Source organism: Poecilia formosa, unplaced genomic scaffold (genome assembly GCF_000485575.1).
Source record: "Poecilia formosa unplaced genomic scaffold, Poecilia_formosa-5.1.2 Scaffold46, whole genome shotgun sequence".
NCBI lineage: Eukaryota > Metazoa > Chordata > Actinopteri > Cyprinodontiformes > Poeciliidae > Poecilia > Poecilia formosa.
This window is the reverse complement of record NW_006799985.1, coordinates 192,335-207,529: the sequence shown is the minus strand read 5'-3', so window position 1 is coordinate 207,529 and position 15,195 is coordinate 192,335. Positions and strand designations below refer to the sequence as shown.

The window sequence follows — 15,195 nt, the reverse complement described above, 5'->3', positions numbered from 1 at the left end:
GCTGTGTTTCATGCAGCTACTCTTTTCCACATTCAGGAGTCCATTTTGGTTTGTGTGCAGCACGAGTGGCAAGAGGAAAACTGTTTTTTGAAAGAAGGCTAAAGGAAGTCCTGCTTGCAGTTTGAGTAGAAAGTATTATTTTAATCTACATACAGAAAAAGACACCCACCTACAATAGACATGTTAAGACTAGACGAGCCTCTATTGTTACTTTTATATTAATTCTGTCTCAAGCCAACACTCTAAAAAAACAGCTGTGTATAGAGCATTTTATTACTGGAACATGTTGGCTTCTGTAAATACATTAATTACAGATTAAAAAGCATCTTATACAAAGGTATTTTATTGTCTTTTTTTCTAAAAAGCATGATGGTATTGCAATATTTGAGGCATGCATCCTGGGAAGAAACTAATGGGGATCCTTAAATAAAAAAAACAAACAAAAGTAGCACTTTAGAGGCACTCCAACATCATGCTGTTGAAATGCTATTCTTCATCAGACACATGGAAGCTTTTCAGAATTTACAGTTCTTTGGATGACGCTAAATATCACCAAATACTGAAAGATACCCATTAAAAGCTGCAAAAGACAAAATAAAAATATTTCAGATTAAGAACAAATGCATGCGTGGGAATACCACAACTTTTCACAAAGTTGTGGTATTCCCACAAATTCAGTCAGTTCCCACAACTGACTGAATTTGAGCTATTTTGCAAGGAACAGTCGACAAAAACTCAGTTTCTAGTAATGGAAAGCTGATAGAGACAAACCTCAAAAGACTAGTAAGAGGAGCAAATTTACAGACTTCTATTTGTAAAAAAGTTATTAAAAAATATGTAAACTTTTCGACCCATTTGGGCGTTTGCTATTGTACAGCATGCAACCAAAAGTAAGTGAGGCTCTCGATCAAGACTGTAAGAGAGAGAGAGAGAGAGAAAAAAAAAAAACAGTACATAAGAATATATTTAAAATAGTTAGGAAAGTTTGCCAAAACTGAAAACAAAAGCTTCTGATCATGTTTGTCCATTTAAACATTCCACCATCAAAAGACAGACCTTGGCATGAAAATGGACCTGAATTAAAATATTTTCTTGCTACAAAATGAAACAACGGAGAACGTATTTTCTGGTCAAAACTAAGAATGAATTCCAGTAGAGTTTGACATTATATGCTATCAACATTTATCATTCAACATGCAGTCATTAAAATTTTAAAAATGAGTTCAGTGGGTAAAGAACTTCAGTTCATTATTCTGCACCTTCTGATTAGCTACATTAAAAAAAAAGTATTCAAATCTGTACTAAAATATGAAACATGTTAGGTCGGAGCATTGCTCACACAGAAGGTAAATGAGGAGTCCTGCATGTTGGCGCAAACTTTCTCCACTAGATGGCTCTAAAGTAATACAGTTAAGTCTTTGCTTTCAATGAAAAACAGAAATGATTTAATATAATTTCCTCTTTGATTGATAACAAACTCCAAACTCCCACTGACTCGACAGATTTGTTGAGGATTACATGGTAAGTGACCTGCAACTCTAGGAAAAAAATATTTTGAAGACAAACCAACCTGTAGCTTCATGGATGTGTGAAGCATTTCTACATATTTATCTAAATCTTTCACTTGCCTAGATAAATGTCCCAGTTAACTACTAAAAGTTCTACTGTGTCAAATCCTAGAGATTTTCATTTTTTAAGCTATCGACGTTTAGCATGATTTTGAGAAAAAAAAAAACTGTAGTTATGAAAGCAGAACAGCATGTTTCAGAAGGAAAAATTGCTTTCAGATGACGGCACATATTGACTAGAAAATTGCACCAGCCAATGGTTAAACACAGGTCAAACTATAAAATGGTGAATAAATTTAACAGCCCACATGCCACAATTTGTAATTTAAACAGGGGATGAGCGCTCAGTTTGAACCTCTGACCTGTGTGGGGCAGCAACAAGCCGCCACTAGACTGATTCACAGAGTCTGTTTGTAGAAAATGAGGGAAATCTTCACCAAAAATGTGAACTCCACCAACAACCACCATCGGAAACAGGCAATTTTCTTAGAAAAGGTCTACGAGTGCAAAACCACATATACCAAAACCACATATACCTCTCATCTTTTTAAACAGTCTATTTAAATTACATCCACAAAGGTAAACAAAAAAAGGAAGAGAATACAGATTGCATTTTCTTTTCACATTTACTTGACTTTTCCCCCAAAAAACAACAAATGGTAGAATGAATTCATATATTTGAGATTTTATGGTAACTAACCAAATCTATTGATGGCATGTTGAATCTGAAACCATTCTGTTTTGTTTCCGCTGTGATTCACACAGATGCATATACACAAGCTTCTCCTTTGGTGGGACGGAGAACAGGCCAAAGGTGAGGATCAATGAACAATTTGCATCCTCCCCTGGTTTATTTTAGAGATAAAATTAGTTCATCTAGGCTGGATTAACAAAGATTATTCAAGAGTTGGGACTGATTTACAAAGTGTGGCCTGCAGCTTCATGATCCACCACACATAACCATATCCAGGACATAAACGACAGCTGCTGCATTCTTTGCTTTAACCCATCCAGAACCACATACATAAGAAGCTCAAGGTATAATCTTTTCAGATTAATACAATCTTAGCATTTCAATTAGAAATCTTGCTCTCAGAGATTAGAGGAAAAGTGGAGATGCACAGAATACATGTTGATTAGGGTTCAGCGCAAAGTTAATGAAGATTTAAAGAGTCGTGTCTGGAGTTCACTGGTGATGGTCCACGGTGTTTGACCGAGTCCGAAGTCAGTGCAGCTGTTCAGTATTTTCTCAACAACTTTAAGGGAAATGTTCATTTCCTCTTCTAGCCAGACTTGGCACTTATCCACACTGACAAAAGTGCAGATATGTGGTTTAATAACAGTATTACTGTCCTAGACTGGCCAGCAAACCAGCCTGACCAAAACCCAGTAGAGAATAACTGGAGTGTTGTTAAGCTGGAGAAAATCCAAAATGCAGACAAACCTTTTTTGGGTCTCATTACCAGAAATGAAGGTCTGAAATTGTGTGTAACGTCTTAATTATAATCTCAACTATTGAAATACCTCTAATCAGTAGCTAAAGGTAAATTGAGAGGGGATTAGTAATAACAATGCTCAACACTTGTGAGGTACTACATGAGAACGTTTATAAACAACATTGTTACGGTAAAAAGGGCTAAATTATAAACAGGAATTTATGAACCACAGACATATTAAATCAAGCCATCTGTACAATGCAGCTATATCAATAAAGCATTAAAATTATTTTAAAAGTTGTGTGTACATTGTCAAGGATTGTTTGGTTGTGGAGTGATCATGACCCACAGGGAAGAAGAAACAATGTCATGTTTTCAACTTGTCAAAAATCAGCAGTGTTTGGAGCATCTGGTTCTGCCATCCAGCAGGCTGAGAGACGCCCACGTCCAGTTCAGAGGCTGCGATTGGCTTAGAGGCAGAACAGCTGAAAAGAAGAAGCCACCAGTGGCCGATAAAGTAGCATCCACCCTGGAGAGTCACATACATAAATAAAGAAGACTCCCCCTCATTTTAGGTTATGTGGGAGGGTCAGAGAATCATCCAAAAAACAAAGCTTTTATCAAACGTTGTCATACACAATCATATATACAGATAATTATATTACATAAGCTGCTGTTTCATCTCAGGGCAGCGTAGGACCGGACACGTCGTTAGCCCCATGGAGGGTTTAATGCACAGAATTTGTTGATGAAAGGAATGTTTTTGTGCTGAGCTCAGTTTAATGAGCCGATGTTAGTGAGGCTGGATGTGAAACCGCTTATTATATGCTGGACATTTTCCACTTTGTTAGAATATACCCTCCGCAGAGGGTTCACTGGCAGTCTCCGCTGGACAAAGTGATGCACAAGAGCCAGCTGTGAACGCTTCATCTCAAACTGAAGAACAAGAACCCGACAAGTTTTTTTTTTTCTGATTCCTCTGTTTGTTGTGGCTCTCGTTGATCCGGACAACGTTCCTTATTTCCAGCACCTAGATTCATGTCACATGATTTATGGCCTCTGTTTTTTTTTTGTTCCCCAACAGCAACCCGTAAAAGATCCAACACAAATGGTCCTTCTCGGGTTTTCATCCCTCTTAATATTAATGAGGGTCCTTTCTGGAAAAGGTCCTGTCCGTCCGTCTGTCCAGGCAGGCTCGGGGTCAGAGAACCTTTAGTGGGTGTGAATTAGGATCCTCGGGAAGTCGGTGCTAGCTGTGACCTCGGTGTGCTTTCTGTTTGTGTGCGATGCGTGAACAAGATGCACAGCATGCTGTTTTGTAATAATCGTAAACACAGAGGCGAGCCTGGACCACCACGTTGCAGTTGTAGTACTTGTCTCTGCAGTTCAGGTCTGAAGCAAACGGAAACAAAAATCACTAGTTATCAGGGTAACTTCCACATCGAGATCTTTCTTTTTTTTTTTTTCAAAACAAATGAAAATGAATTTCCCTGGAACAAGTTCGACATTGCAGACACTACAAGTGAACATATGTTCAGGAGGATGCTGAAATCATCAGAAGATACTGATCCCCTTGTCAGTGGTATTCCAGACAATGTAGTAAAAGTTGGCTGACCTATCTGAGGTATGCAGGGCTCAGGGCTGCAGTCCTCCCTGTCCGCCGGTCTCAGCTGGTCATCACAGGCCTCAGAGGACAGCATGTCGTCTGACAGACAGCGCACCTCCCGAACGCGGAAACCTCCTTCGCACGTTTTTGAACACTGGGAAGGCCATGAATCAGCGGATTGAGTGAGAACTGTTTCGACAAAATATTTACGGGCAGTTTATACCGCTGGCATAAATTCTGTATGCATAAAATACTCATTACACTGGATCACTTTACAGCAGGGGTGTCCAAAGTGTGGCCCAGCGGCCATTTATGGCCCATGAACTGATTTTGAGCGGCTGGACTAAATTTAAGAATCCTTTAATTAATTGTATTTCAGAGGTGAAATTCCTAGTGTAGAGCAGCAACAGGAATAAGTAAATAAAGCACACAGCTGCAAAAAAAAAGAAAGAAAGAAGTAATAATAGAAAAAAAAAACCTTTACAATAAATTAGAGTAAAATCTGGAAAAAAAAATAAAAAATAAAAATAAAATATATATATATGTTGCAACTCACCGCACTCCAGTCAGTGTGGTACCACTTCGCCCCACAGGTCTTAATGTTGCAGCTCTGCTGACTGAGTGGTCGGTCCAAGGATGAGCATTCATAGGGTGGCATGACGGTAAATCCTTCATCAGACTTTATCAGGCAAACCACTGACCTCTGCTGACTGCCTGAGCCACATTCTGCAGAGCACTGGTTTAAAAATACAATATTTTAAATAAAGAAATGCAAAACAGACAGAAGAAAAACACAAAACATGCTAAAAGCCTTTTGCCTTTCTTTGTACCTGGCTCCAAGGACCTGTGAACCACTCGATTCGATTGTCACAGGGACCGTTGTTACAGACCTGGGAGTCTGCAGGCCGCTCGCTGCCACACCCCTCTAGAGGGAGGCTGCTGATGTGGTTGGTCAGGCAAAGAATGCTGCGGGTTCGGACACCCATCCCGCATTCAGCAGAGCACTTCAGGGAAAAAGCATTGTAATTAATGTGGGGTAGTAAAATCAGCAGGTTTGTCATAAAAAACATTTTTTCTTCTTAGTTTAGGGTGAAGAAGTGTATAAATGCTTAAATATAAATAATACAATTATATGAAGAGTGTGAACATTTCTAACCATAGCAGGAGTCAAATATAGTCAAAGAAACAAACCGTGTTGCAAGCGCTTCTTATTCTGCCAATAAGGCATTCAAAGTTGTATTTCTTACTCAAAGTTGAGAAGTAACACATTTCATAACATGGCTAAAGGAGAAACCACTGAGTGCCTTTAAATCTAGACTGATTTAAAACCTTAGAGTTGCTTTTGAAACATCAGAAATGAAACATTAATCAATATTCTGATGTGCAATAATGGCACTTGACAAAATGCAATGCTTCAATTGTCGACTGTGTGTTATATGACTTTGTGTTTCCATGATGTAAAGCACTTTGAACTGGCTTGTTGCTGAGATGTGCTATACAAATAAACTTTATTGACTGATCGACCAACTATGGTGTGAACATGAAGTTCATAAAGTAGCTTAGTTTAGTAAAATACATTCTATTGCCATTACTTTTTCTTTTTATGATCCTCTATCCGGATAAGTCATCTGCTGCTGTAACAGATTGTTTTATTAGGTAAAACTAAAGCCACTTTCTCTTAATGTTTGTCCTACAATTTGTTCCTTTATGCAGGAGCCAACTGAAGGAGGACGAGTGTGTCATGTTCTTTCACTGCTTGCAAGCAGCATGCAAGAAATGAAATTTCAGATCTACTTCCAGAGATTGAGTGGTGATACAGACAGTGTCCTTTGAGCAATGTTTTGACCATTACATTATTGTTGTGCAGATAAAGCATCAAGCATAAAACATGGCTTGATGTTATAGAAAACAAAAAGAGAGACGGGGCAATATCTGCATGGCTGCCTAATGCTTTTTTATTTATTTATTAAGATTCAACAAAAAAAATAAATGTTGGAAAGTTTTACTGTAAAATCTCATTAATGTGAAATGCACTGCAGGAAGCAGTGATGACAAAATTATCTCTAATGTCTGCCAGCACTGAATGCAGAACTTTACTTCACTACTCAAGCCACTGCGATAAATGAAGATTTAGATCTCTCCGTAGGGTGCACGTTTATAAGGTCAGAAAGCTTCTGATTTTGGAAAGCATTTCCCCAAATTCCTGCTCCTCTCTGAGTAAATGACTAATTTCTATTTCATAAACTGAAGCTGAAGATGCAGACTTTCGGCTGCCTTGTACAGATGTTTTTCTTTCATGCCTTTTTTTTTAATGTATTTCGTCATTTCAAACATGAAAACGTTTGTTGGTATGGCGAGCAAAATTAAAAAGCCAAAGTCTTAAAAGAAATATATAAAAATGTCAGACTGAACGTTTTGTAATAGTTGGTAAGCCTGGATGCTGTTATACAGTATGTTCATAAAAGTGGAAAAAAAAAAAAAACTCTATAGCATCTAATTATTTCTTCTCCTACCCTGTTTCCCCACTCGGTGTAGAACCAGCTCTTGGCACAGGCTCCCATGTCACAGTTCTCTACGTTGGTGGGTCGCAGGTTCATGTTGCACTCCTCATCAGGAACGAAGTCACCCACGTTGCTGACACAGCGCACCTCTCTTGACCTCTGACCCACCCCGCACGGCACCGAACACTATGGAGACACACACTGCTTGGTTACCACAGGGACTGTTGCCTCTTCATTGTTGAAACGAGTTTCATTCGCTAAACCTAGGAATAAACTAACAAGGTGGCAATGTAAAAACACAACTAATGAAAAATGATCTTCTTTGCAGGAATAATTTTTCAAAGCTTAAAGTCAGCGGATGAATAATTCATGTTTGAGTCATTCCACCCGACTGTTTCCACTCACAGATGTCCACTCAGAGCGGATCTGCCACTCACTGCAGATCTTGAGCTGGCAGGTACTGGCCGTTTCGGGTCGCTCCAGGTGTCGGCAGCGGCTCAGGTGGACGTTGAGGGTGCGGTTGGCATAAACTTGGCGGCACAGAACCTGACGGTGCTGCATGCCCAGTCCGCAGGTCTTGCTGCACTCCGACCACTCTCCGATATCCCAACTAATCCAATGAAAGCTTAATGTTAGCAACGCTGCATAAAATATGTATTTTTCTAGAGATGCGTCTCGCTAGTAAAAGTTATGGTATTCAGATTATGCAAAGCAAAACTGAATGTTCACGACGACTGTACAGGAAAGTACAGGCGTCGCGAGATACACAGGTTCTGAAATAGCAAACCAAAGAGTGGACTCGGTTCTGTACCACTCCCCAAATTATTATCATAGCAAATCATTTTGCGGGGACAGAGTATAGTTTACTGTTGAGTGGCGCCACCATCCATCAGTAAACGCTGCTCAATCACTGCATCAAAGCAAAATTCTAAAATAAAACAGGACTCAAAGTTGCCCAGCAGCAAAACATGCATGTCAACTTCCATCACTTCAATACCGAAAGCTGAAAGCAAATAATTAATATTCAACCCCAACAGTGACATTGACTCCCAGGATATAATTTTGATCATTACCTAGAGTTTACTTTTTAGCTGCGTTTTCAACACAATGTTCTTCAAGTGAAGTAATTACCAGAAATTAGCCAATGAGAACAGAAGTGATTCTCCTTACAATGCTGGGCAGGGCTGCAGGTTGCAGGCCTCCTCCTGTGGACCTGGGCGGCTGCTGCTTTCACAAAAAGCATCCGACACCTCGACGTGATTCAGCCGGTGGACGCAGCGGAAGATTGAATTTCTGAAACCTGAGAAAAATTTCTGCATTGGCCACAACATTTAATTTGGCCAATGATATAGTCACGATGGAAGTTTGCTTGAAATTCAACACATTAAACCTTATGCCCAAGTTGAGCTCTCTAACCTTTTCCACAGGAGGCGCTGCATTCTGTGGCACCAGTCAGTTTCCAGTTGTACTCCCTGTCACGTCTTGGAGGAACCACAGCAGGTACCTGGTTGTCAGGAAGATGTGGCTGATATCTTCCCCCACCTGCAGAGTTGAAGTTCTCCTGCTGCGTGTACTCATCCTGTCCTCTTGCAGATTCTTTGGAGGCACAGAAACAGAAGATATAATACCAGACTGCACCAGCCGTCACCAACATCAACTGCCATTTCCAATTTCTGACGTTAATTGTTTTGTTAAACCTTTTGATCGTAAAACCTATTCCATTTTCTTTTAAGAACTTTAATATAAGTAGATAACTGGGAAAGAGCATCAACAACTATTTCTGTAATCTTTGTGTCATTAATTATCAGCAGTTATTTAAAATCAAACTAGGCTGTGCTATATTAAACCTTTCAGTTAACTGCTTGTTCTCTCTCTCTCTCTCTCTCTCTCTCTCTCTCTCTCTGTCTCTCTCTCTCTCTCTCTCGGCAGAGTTAGCTGCAATTCACCTTCTGCTGTTTGTGTTGGTTGCTGAGGCTTGACGGTTTTCTCAGAGGGGAGAATGTACTCGTAGTGAACCCCAGGGTTTGGTTGCTGAAAGATCATCTAAAAGAGAAGTGATGGAGACTTTGAAGACAAGCCTAAAGAAATCTTCACAATATTTTGTCATGCTTTTCAACTTTTTTGCTGACTCAAGTCAAACTCATGCCATAAAATTAAAGAGAACTTTAAAAAAAAAAAAAAATAACAATAACAACAATAATAATAATATGTAATTTCTGCTTACATAAACATCCAGAATTTCATTGGTGGGGCCCTCAGCAAGAAAGGATTCCCCAGCTTTACTGCTGATCTCATTGGGTCTGCGGTAGGTGAACATGGTACCTCCACCCTCATATTTCCCCGGTCGGTCGATAGCCCAGTTTCCATTTATAATGGATCTCCCTGAACGGCTTCGCAGAGCTGCAAGACACAGAAATTAATGACCATATAATCACCAACAACAACTCTGAGCTCAAACCAACCTTCTCGATAAAAATTACGCACAAATCTTCTCTATGAGTATTACTTATAGCAAAATCTGGCTGACGAGAAAACAAAAGACATGCATCTCAAACTACATTCATACACCCTCAAAACTGAATCGCCGCTAAATGCTTGAGGAAATGTTTGGTTTTTCAACACCAATATTCTTGACTACTGTTTCAGTCTCCTGGTGCTCGCAAAATCTTTCACACAAATCCTATAACAAACTCTCCCTGGATGTTTTCTGCTGATTTTGTGGATTACATGCAAGAGGCAATTAGAAAAGCATTAGCAGTGTAACATTAGACTGGCTTGTAAAAGAGTGTTTGGACAACTAAAAGCACTGTTGGATATGTGCAGTGTAAAACAGAGTCTGATCAAGAGAAACTGAGACAGAGAGAAAGAGAGAGAACAGAAAATAGGACATAGCGTGGACATCGTAGATGATTCCAGATTTATTTTAAATGAGATGTCAAACAAAATACTGGAGTGACCTCCGTCTTTTTTCAGCTACGAGTCATCTGTCTGAAGAAACTTTTATACAAGTTCCACTTTTCTTACAAGAAATACCTTTTTGTCTGTTTGGAAGTATATACCAAGCAGCAATAGCCCTCATTCTTTGATTTCTGAATACATGAAAAACACAGCAGTGTTCAAACAGTGTTATTAAGGTAACATTGTTTAAAACTACAGAGAAGTTAAGACTGAAGCCTTACTACCACAGCAGATAGTCTGACTAACTAAGCAGCTGATATTAGCTTGTGTTGCTATTTAGAGAGCAGAACATCACAATCAAATTGTATCAAAATCAAACTAACAAATCTCATGGATAATCCTATGCAACTGTAAGTAGCCACATACTTTCTAATTTTAGTAGTAGCAGGAACAACTGTTGCTGACTGTGTTGAATTATGCCATGAAGTTTTGTTCGTTAAGCTAACGTTTGTGTAAATATTGTGAACTTGTGGCATTTTGTCTCAAGCATTTCATTCTGTGAAAATTTCCTACAGGCTTTTCCACAACTTTTGAAAACTCATCACGTCATCTAAATTTTTAAAAATGTTACATTTATGATTAATAGTCTGTGTCATCACTTCTCATGAGGTTTATTTTCACTGCTGTCATAACAGTGTGTGCAGGAGATAGATTTCTAATTTTTTTCGACACATGACCAGAAGTAAAATAAAGAAAAGTTCTTAAGTAGACGACAACCAGAAACTGTAAAGCAGGGTGGAAAATGAAATGCTCTATTTGGAGGGAAACAAAGCGTGCATTTAGAATGAATGTGAACTCTAACTATGCCCTGTTTCCAACTTACAGTATTTGTCAAAATACTGAGTATAGCTACTCATTCTTGTTAAATTAATGAGTGGATTTAAATCTTCAGTTGGTAGACCAGACTCCGAATATTCAAGGACCATTATACTGTTGTAAAAATGTGCCTATACAGACTTAATATGCCCTGCTCTAAATAAAACAAGCAGAAACCAAAACTTCTCTATTCAACCCGTCCATCTGTTGTCTATAATTGTTCATCTTTTACAGCGTCGCTATCCCCAGCTGTCAGGTCACCTGCCCGTCAGAGGGAAACACAGACACACATAGAGGAAATAAGCCTGCCTTCATTCCTGCAAGCAATCCAGAGAATCCATCAACCTGACAGGCGTGTTTCAGCCAGTTGAAGAAAGACAGAGAATCTGAGAGAACCCAGGTGGACGTACTCCATGCAGAGAGACCCTAGGCTGAGATTCAAACCCAGGAACCTCTTGCTGCAAGGCAGCAAAGCCAGTAGTTGCACCAGGTTAAGAGGTCAGGAGTCTGTACAGCCCACAAACTCCTAACCTCAAGGGTTGAGACAGTGTCATGTCTACAAGTATAAACTGAAAGCTTGCCCAACAGTTGATCAATTTAAGCACAACATGTCTCTAAGGTTCATTCTTCACCTGATGTTTGCTCTACTATTCATCCGCTGATAAAAGTTTAAATATTCTAGCCGCTGTACTCCTTCTTATGTCCACCACATGTCCACTTCTGGGCGATATGGTGTTAAGATACAATGACTGGACTTAAGAATAATGAAAAACCAGCTAAAGTCCAACAGAGACAGATGAAGATAATTGCTCAGTACCACTTTTAGAGATGATAAGAAAGTCTAGCTCCTCAGCTTTCAGGTGTACAGACGAAAGTAAACATGCAAAGCAAAACCACAGACACTATTACTACTCCACAAAGTTGAGAATCTTCTGTATCGTCATCAAGGTCCGTTTCTGTTGCCCACCCAGGTAGTTTCTGCTCTTCACCATCTCCGTCACGTTGATCCTTGTGGCTCCCTCTGGGATCTCCACTATCTTGTGGTAGCCAATCTTGGACAAGCTGTGTTTGAACACTCCGGAGACCAGCCTGCAGGTCGAGTTGTCACCTCCGCACATGCCGCACTTGTCAACCACCTTCCCAGATCCAAGATACTCATCGCACCCAAGGCTCTATGGAGCAGAGAGGGGGAGGACAAGGAAGGGTTAAGTGATAGTTATTACAGGAGAAAGGTCATAAAAGTGAAACACAAAACCATGCCATGCTATAATTTAGAATTTACAGGATGTGCGAACGAGCCAGTGCCTTATTTATTTTCCCTCCACTTTAGGGTGTGAGTTTTATGTGCCACATCAATTGTAGCAAATTACAGGAAAGCTGGGTGTAGTAAAAACAAAACAGTTAACATCAGCACTCCATAATCAGGAGAAAAACCAGCAAACTGTGTAAACAGGTGGTCAAAGAACCAAAATGTGTTTCAGTAAGCCACCATTCACTCAAACAAGCAGACTGCTGTAGCCTTTTATCTGAATTTTTCATCTGCTTAATAAAACAACCATGCTTCCCCTTTAGGACTGAAGCTGTATTCCCACAATAGCAAGAAAAACAATAAATAAATACATTTTAGACAACAGCTCCTCCAACACAGACTGGATTCTGCGCTTGTCACATGGCCGCGAGGTGGAAAACCCAACTCAACCGACAAATGAGACAAACAAATTTACAGGACGTGTATCATAACTCGCGCAATTTTTGGCCATCTCAGCGGATTTTGCTGTTCTTAAGCTGCGATAAATCTGCAGCAGACATGTGGCAGAACAGGCATACAGCAACGAGACCATAAACAGGTGGCGAGAGGTAGAGTGAAGGAGAGATGGAGGCAGGAAAAGGTGATCCGAGCCAAACGAGGGAAGCTGAAAAGGAGAAGCTGGCTTTCTCCCTCTCTCAGCATTACTCTCTATTTTCAGCCAAAGCAAACATGAAGTGCCCACTTTCACAAAGGAAATAGTAAACGATGGAAATAGAGAGAGGTGTTGAACAGCTGAACACTTCTGTGTTATAGTATATTGTGGCACAACGTGGAGCTGAATAAAGACAGGATCACATCGTTAAACATAACAGTTTTGACACAGCGAGCGACGGCCACGTTTTATGACCTCTTTCTACAGATCTGCGCAAATGAAACGGCTCTTTAGTTTGCCCGATGAATGAAGCACGAGGTAAAACACAGCAAGGTCCTTTTACATTGCTGGCCAGCCACATTTAATTGCATGTCTGGTAAAGATGAGTAAAAAGTCCTAAAATAAATTAGTCTTTTATTGCTACAGCAAATACCACATTCATATACAGTCTCTCTGGTGTTTAATGTGGTGTGAATGTGTTTTTCTACATGCAAATAAATTTTATGGCAGACCAGGATGCCTGCCATGTCAAAGTTAAATCTCTGTCTATTCTGACTAAAGCAGACGGTTCCAGTTAAAGACTTTGCAGAGTTTGGTAAACTCCACACATTTATGTTTATGACAGAAGGACAAAGTAACACTTTTTCTGACGTAACTCCCAACCGGTCAGCTGCCATGTTGTCGGCAGTCTTGCCATCATTTTGATTTTGCACTGTGGAAAATAAATGTGGGAACTCATCCAGTCCAGGGGCCTGAAGTTAGAGCAAACTGCCATCTGCATCACAACATACTGATACCCAGGCAAAACTAGAAAGTCAAAAGTGGAGGCTTCTTGAAATTAGTATTAATCGATCAAGTAAATCACAGCAATATCCTTTTTTTTTAAAGATGATATTATGCAACTAAAATACATTTACAAAAGGTAAAAGTATGTTTACATATATTTACCTTGGGTGCCAATAAATGTGTCCAGCACAGTGAGCAGCTACACAGGAGCAAGAAACAGCTCAAATGAAATATCTAGTTTGAAATATCTACTGAGCATTTGAATGGATTCTAAGAAAAATCTCTACAGCATGAAGCTATCACAGCATAAAGCCACGGGCAATCGTGTGGTAGTTGTGGTTGGAAATGATGATTCATGCTGTACAGTTGTTATTTTCCTTTACAAATACAAATCCAGCTCTAGGCCCCATGATGTCGAAGAGTATAATCACACACCATCATCACTGCTGTCCTCATTTACAGCTAATCAGCCACAAAGAAACATTAGTCCCACCACAGTTTAAATGAATGACCAATCATGTGCAGCAGTTATGGTTGGAAAATGTGATATGATATTTACTCTTTTCATTTGAAACATAAACACTTAAAACCATCCTTCTTGATTCCAAGGAGTCATTTAAGAGCACAACTTTTAACAGTTTGATGTGCTGCTTTCAGCTACAGTAAAATACATAAAAATCTGTTAGAGCCTGTGTTGAAAAGCAACACATTCCTATCATCTATCTCTCTGTATATCTGCTTATCCTTGCATGGCCATTGGGGTCTGAAGGGGGAATGTTCAAACTCCATAAAGAAAGATCTCAAATTCTGGGTTCATTCCCAGAATTTGTTGATTTATTGGGTATTAGGTGAAAATGAAAGGAACTCAATTGGCACCACTGTGTGAGTAATTTCATCTTAGTGTAAATAGAGCTGTTCTGTTAGAGATCCTTACAAAACAAACAGCATCGTTAAGACCCAGGAACACACCCAACAGGTCAGGGATAGAACTATGGAGAAGTTTAACGCAGAGGTAGATAATAAAATAATATTTTAAGCTTCACAGTTCAAACCATTATCCTACAACAGAAAGAGTACAACTACTGACTTACAAAGACATGTCCTCTAAGCGGTCATGGAGAGCATTACCACACCAACTAATAGTTACTCTGGAGGAGTGTCAGGAATCCACACTGCAAGTGGGAGAATGTGTTGACAGGACAAATATGGTCTTTATATACATGTGGTAACAAGAAAGCTATTTTTTGAAGAAAGCCACGAAAGACACCGTTTGGAGCTCAAGTTGAATGCCTTGGGACATGTTGGGAGGAGGACCACAAGCATGAACAATGATCTGGTGAGAAAGGAGGTAAACAAAACCTTTTGGCTTGTTTGTAAATTCTATGTGTGACGGAGAAAGAAAATTGCACATCACCATGTACACAGCATCCCCACGGTGAATCACTGTGGTGGTGAGTTTCAAAGTGACATGGTTGTGGAACAAATTGGGCCAGTCTGGGAATTTCAGAAATTGCTGATCAGCTTTGTGTGTCCACACACAACCATCTTCTCTTGTTCAAGAAGAATGGTTTGAAAAGCAGAGCGTGTGTGTGTGTGTGTGTGTGTGTGTGTGTGTGTGTGTGT

General features: G+C 39.7%; 1 protein-coding gene across 3 annotated transcripts in view; it reads right to left on the bottom strand.

The window, feature by feature from the left end:
* Positions 1 to 3,152: 3,152 nt before the first annotated feature.
* The window catches only part of thsd4 (thrombospondin type 1 domain containing 4), a 39,136-nt gene continuing 27,093 nt past the window's right edge, over positions 3,153 to 15,195 (bottom strand). For all 3 annotated transcript variants that reach the window (XM_016671557.1, XM_007552119.2, XM_016671558.1), the window contains 11 exons: positions 11,853 to 12,057; positions 9,336 to 9,511; positions 9,058 to 9,154; positions 8,528 to 8,707; positions 8,282 to 8,411; positions 7,517 to 7,721; positions 7,124 to 7,297; positions 5,441 to 5,614; positions 5,167 to 5,346; positions 4,620 to 4,764; positions 3,153 to 4,396 (listed from right to left, as the gene is read on the bottom strand). In XM_016671557.1, coding sequence (XP_016527043.1) covers positions 4,254 to 4,396; positions 4,620 to 4,764; positions 5,167 to 5,346; positions 5,441 to 5,614; positions 7,124 to 7,297; positions 7,517 to 7,721; positions 8,282 to 8,411; positions 8,528 to 8,707; positions 9,058 to 9,154; positions 9,336 to 9,511; positions 11,853 to 12,057 — 1,809 coding nt within the window. In that variant the 3' untranslated portion in view covers positions 3,153 to 4,253. The remainder of the gene's footprint in view (positions 4,397 to 4,619; positions 4,765 to 5,166; positions 5,347 to 5,440; positions 5,615 to 7,123; positions 7,298 to 7,516; positions 7,722 to 8,281; positions 8,412 to 8,527; positions 8,708 to 9,057; positions 9,155 to 9,335; positions 9,512 to 11,852; positions 12,058 to 15,195) is intronic.